This window comes from Cynoglossus semilaevis, chromosome 11, assembly GCF_000523025.1.
Source record: "Cynoglossus semilaevis isolate Cse_v1.0 chromosome 11, Cse_v1.0, whole genome shotgun sequence".
NCBI lineage: Eukaryota > Metazoa > Chordata > Actinopteri > Pleuronectiformes > Cynoglossidae > Cynoglossus > Cynoglossus semilaevis.
In genome coordinates this window covers 1,485,878-1,490,971 of record NC_024317.1, presented here as the reverse complement: position 1 = coordinate 1,490,971, position 5,094 = coordinate 1,485,878, and the positions used below count along the sequence as shown (strand labels likewise).

Genomic DNA, 5,094 nt, shown 5'->3' with positions numbered 1-5,094 from the left:
GTTTCACATTTCCATGCTTCAGCAATTAATTAGTGCAGGCATTGTTGGTTAAAAAAAAACAAAAATAAACTTTAACAGTATATACAGGGAGAAAACTCCATTTTACTGTGAGTTTTGATGCTGAAAATTAAGTCAGAACTAAGGTAGAAATGTCACTGTGTGAAAGGGGCCTCAGTGTTCACTCCTAGTGCATGTTACATTAGAGTCACCTGCATGTTACTTATGCATGGATATGTTGTTGTCCTCTCCCCACTCTCAAGGCATGATGGGAGCTTACGGCCCACCTTATATGCCCATGCATGGCCCCCATGAGGGCTTGTTGAGCGTGGCTACAATGTCACCTCACCCTGCAGGGGGGCACCACCTTCCTCCTCACCATCTGCAGCACGGTGTGCCGGGGTACCCCGGTATGCCCCACCAGGGTAAGGGCCGTTGTTCTAGCCACACCTGCTCAGTTACATCCAGTCGTGCCGCTCCTGCTGCAGGGGTTCACCTGGCCCGCGGGCTCAGCCGCCTGGGTGTCAATGACCACCGCTCCGCAAAACACACCGTATACACACACACACACGTAGTGCAGTGCATGTGAAAACTGATACACAACAACAACAACTAACAACACACTTATATCCCAACTAACGTTGACAAACACGTCTCAGAGTTCAGAGTTTCAAAGCCTGGTATTTTTAAAAAAAAATTTTTTTACCTGAACTTTAAGTGAACGCTGAGCTGGAACTAAACCTTATCGTCTGACAGGTGTGATGGCCCCCGGTGTGAATGGAATGGCCGCACAAGGAAACTTTATTCAGCAGGTGAGCTTCAGTTTTTGATGCATTTCTTTAAATGCATGAATATGTGAAATGATATAAAGGTTTTTCACACAGACCCTGGACTTTATTGTTGCCTCTTTATGTGTTGGGAGACATGGACATGAAATTGTTTTTTTTTTATTATTCCAGCCTGGTATGTTCAGCCCGGGGCAGCACGCCCCCCCTCCCCCTCCGTACCCTGGGCAGGGGCAGCCTTCTCACCTGCAGCCTACCACACCCATGTTTGTGGCTCCACCTCCAAAGACTCAGAGGGTTCTTCACTCAGAGGCCTACCTTAAATACATTGAGGGCTTGAACTCAGAGTCTTCAACCATCAGCAAGTGGGACCAAACTCTTAGAGGTAGTCAACCTTAACCTTTAAAAAAATGATGTTTTTGAACATACGTTCTCATAGTTCGGGAACAGAGTAAATACAAATGTGATTTTCATCATCGAAATCCCAACTACATTTGTTAATTTTTTACATTTGACGTGATTTTTCATAACAGCTCAAAGACGAGACGGTCACCTGACTAAAGAGCAGGAGAGTAGGCTGCCAGCTCATTGGCTCAAGAGCAAAGGAGCCCACACCACGATGGCGGACGCACTGTGGCGTTTGCGTGACTTGATGCTGAGAGACTCGCTGAACATCCGTCAGGCATATAACCTGTGACCTTTAAAAAAAAAAAAGTTACACTTGAACCACTATAACCAGCTTTCGCCGCTCGTATCCTCACTCAACTGCACCGGAAAATAAATGATCATAGACTGTAGAAGCAATATTTTATGGTGACTCATGATCTCTTTTGTATTTATTAGCTAACATAATACCTTTAACAGTTATTAGTGTGTGAATTTCGATTTTCTTTTTTCTTTTTTTACACTATTTAGATAACCTGTCCTGTAATCTTCGTGTCTTTCGTGTCTGTTATTTTTTAAATAAATTTGATAAAATCCCGTTGTATACAATTTGATTTCACTACTCGACCTGAAGAATAAGAAAAAAAAAGAAATCACGGAGACAACCGGCGTTTATTTTGAAATGACTTTATGTCTGGTGATGTCACTTCCGGAAGACGGCATCGAGACGGGGCCATTCTCTTTAGTGTTTGCCGTGTCCTCCCAAATGTCCATCTCTTCACCGCCCTCTTTTTGATAAAGATTACCATAAAAAAACAAAACAAAACACGTAAAACAGTTTAAAAGAAAACTGTCAGTTGTAAATCAGTGTCACTTATGGAGTAATTAAAAACTAAAGGAAAGGAGCGACGAGGTAAGGTTCATTTTATACTCCTGTCCCCGGGGTTAGCAAGCTAGCAGTTTGATCTGGTTTTTCCAGACTAATGAGACTTGATAGTCAATAAAGCAGAGTGAGATGATCCTGTTAACGCGTTGAGACGACAGACTTTATTTTTTCACACGCGTTTCAATGAAATATTCGTCTGTTTTTGCAGCTGTACTCGTTTATTTTGAAAGCCTCTGAGCTAACAGTGTCCTTAAATGAAATAAAAGAAGACAAAACCTCCAACAATCACCAGCTGGAGCAAATTATTTGAGAGACAACCGTGTTTTTAGTGCTGTCTAATCGACCTAATTATATGTTAATGAAAATATATGAGGGATTTGATACAAGGTTTTGCAGCAGCAGCAGCAGCAGCTAGCTCGTAGCTTTAACATCAGAATTGATTTTTAGACTAGGTTCATGTGGGAATTCTGGTGTTTTATTCGATCGTCATTTTAAATGCAAATTAGTATGTTTCCAATGCATTATTTATTTTATGAATTTGATTTAATTTTGGCTTAAATAATTCAATAATTCCAAGGGCCCACTGGGAGAAAACATCTCAACAAACGAAAGCTTCTACAGCTTCTCATCCATTTTTTTTTCTTTATCAAAAACATTTTTTTCCCCCAAATCCTCAACAACGCAGCTTCTCATCCATTGTTTTTTTTTTCTTTATCAAAAGCATTTTTTTCCCCCAAATCCTCAACAACGAGGAAGAGAATAATTTGAGTTTTCTGCCCACCTCGTCGTGGCATTTACGTACGTTGCTGATAGGGGGCGTCAGAACGCAGTTTAGTGTTCTAGTGTTTTCGAATTTATAAGTCAGTGTCTTTCAGCTGGATGTAAGACGTGAACAGAAAAGTAGGAGGAGCTTAAATAACCTGCTGTATTTTATTCCTTGTTGCTTTGAATATATTTTTGTTTTTGCATATGTTCCTATTTTTTAATTTATTTTTTTAGTGATAGCTTAATCCGATACTAAGAATTTCTGTCGTTCCGATATTGGACAAAAACTCAGTACAACTCCAAATGCTCAATTTAACTTTGCGCAAAATGCCGTTTTTTTTTTTTATTTTTTTTTTTACCTCCATATGAAAAAAATCCTAATCAAATGATTTTTTTTTTCCAGACAGCTTATATTTGGACTCACCCCCAAACAACAGTTCCTCCAACTTTCGGCGTTCGTCCGTCTGCGTTGCCAGGTTTCTGCCTCAACTCTGGCTCACGATGTCTCAGCTCCAGTTCCAATGCCCATCAAGTCCGATGTCGGCCGCCCCGGCCCCCGTGCAGCTGACGCAGCCTGGATACAGCATCCCCTGTGCTTCGGGGACCTTACCCTCCGAGAGTGCGAGCCAGCCAATCAGGAGCTCTGCTCTTCCTGCGGGCTCCGTCACTCCCTACAACACCACCACCACCTCCACCACCATAGGTTTGTTGGTTCTTTATAAGACTTTAATTCTCTATTTTACACCAAACTTTTAGTTTAGCCTTAGATAAATAGTGGTTGTAAGTAAACACCGTTGTTTACTCAGAAACTACAACTACCTTTTTACTATTGTTGGTTGGTTGGTTGTGGGGAGGTGGGGGGGTAGGGGCTAAAAAACCCTCACAGAAACACTGGGTTTTGGTTCTGATCTGTCCCGTCTGGTCAAACCAAGATGAAATAACGTACGGTTTTATTTCTAGCTCACCTCATATTTGTAATTAAACGACTTCCTGAATGTCCATAAGGTTATTTAAAAATAAAAAAAATATTTTTTTTTTTTCAAATGTTTATATTTATGTCCAAATGTATTTTTTTTTATATTCTAGTAACTAACATGGCAAACCCTAAAGAGAAGACCCCCATGTGTTTGGTGAATGAGTTAGCCCGTTTCAATAAGATCCAACCTGAATATAAGCTACTTAGTGAGCAAGGACCAGCTCACTCCAAGGTACGTAGCAGCACGTTGACTTTTGGTTTACGTCGGTTGATTTGAGCGGCCGTTGACGCCGGTTAACGACCTCATCTGTCAGATCTTCTCAGTGAGGCTCACGCTGGGAGACCAGCACTGGGAGGCCGAGGGGACCAGCATCAAGAAAGCCCAGCATTCCGCTGCTTCTTCGGCCCTGACCGAGACCACACTCCCTAAACCCTCTGTGAGGTCGCCCCGCAATACAGGCAGGAGTCCAGGTGGGGGCGGCGTGTGTCCACAGACACATTTATGTCTTTCTATAGAACAAACTCATTTTCACTGGGAGGCCGATTGTAAATGGAAGACTGCATAGATCAGGGGTTTCCAACCCCCGGTCCGTGGACCAGTACCAGTCCAGAGGTCATTTGGTAACGGGTCGCAGTCAGACTCTGATACAAACAGAATAAAGTCTAAAAGATGTTTTATTTTGAAAATTTAATGACCCCTCAACTCTCAGCATCTTACTATCGGTTTGGCTTTTGAACCTCTGGCCGGCCACACAAAATGACTCGGCGGGCCGCATTTGGCCCCCGGGCCTCGTGTTTGACACATATGCTGTAGAACGTGTGATCCTACATGGTTGGAAATTTGACCTGTTGTCTTCTCTTGTCTATATTCTGGAGAACGTGTGATCCTACATGGTTGTAAATTTGACCTGTTGTCTTCTCTTGTCTCTGTTTCCGTTGGCTGTGCAGTGGATGGGATAACACACACCATGGAGCTGAATGCACTGTGTTTGAAGCTTGGTAAAAAGCCTATGTACAAACTCATTGATCCGTACCCGGGAATGAGATCGCCAAACTTTCACTACGTCAGGGCCCCGGGGCCTTACCAGCGCTCTATGCAACAGTTAGTTCTTTTTTTTTTTGTTTTTTCTTTCCATTTTCAGACTTTGTTTTTTTTTTAAATTTTTTATAAGGTTTTTAAGACGACATATTCTCCTTCTTGTGTCCAGGTACTACTACCCTTTTCCTCCAATGGGGCCAATGATTTACCAAATGGAGCTCACCATTGGAGGCCAGCAGTTTATTGGAAAGGGACGCTCGCG

At 42.4% G+C, this 5,094-nt stretch overlaps 2 protein-coding genes across 2 annotated transcripts in view; both read left to right on the top strand.

The window, feature by feature from the left end:
• pbrm1l (polybromo 1, like) overlaps positions 1-1,521 on the top strand; it is an 11,009-nt gene extending 9,488 nt beyond the window's left edge. Inside the window, 4 exon segments of the mRNA XM_025060039.1 lie at positions 261-422; positions 754-809; positions 957-1,167; positions 1,316-1,521. Coding sequence (XP_024915807.1) covers positions 261-422; positions 754-809; positions 957-1,167; positions 1,316-1,479 — 593 coding nt within the window. The 3' untranslated portion in view covers positions 1,480-1,521.
• Positions 1,522-1,892: 371 nt separating this feature from the next.
• Positions 1,893-5,094, top strand: part of stau1 (staufen double-stranded RNA binding protein 1) — a 7,310-nt gene continuing 4,108 nt past the window's right edge. The window contains 6 exon segments of the mRNA XM_008319707.3: positions 1,893-2,079; positions 3,221-3,520; positions 3,904-4,025; positions 4,108-4,264; positions 4,742-4,895; positions 5,002-5,094. The exon segment at positions 5,002-5,094 is cut by the window's right edge and continues 14 nt beyond it. Coding sequence (XP_008317929.1) covers positions 3,319-3,520; positions 3,904-4,025; positions 4,108-4,264; positions 4,742-4,895; positions 5,002-5,094 — 728 coding nt within the window. The 5' untranslated portion in view covers positions 1,893-2,079; positions 3,221-3,318.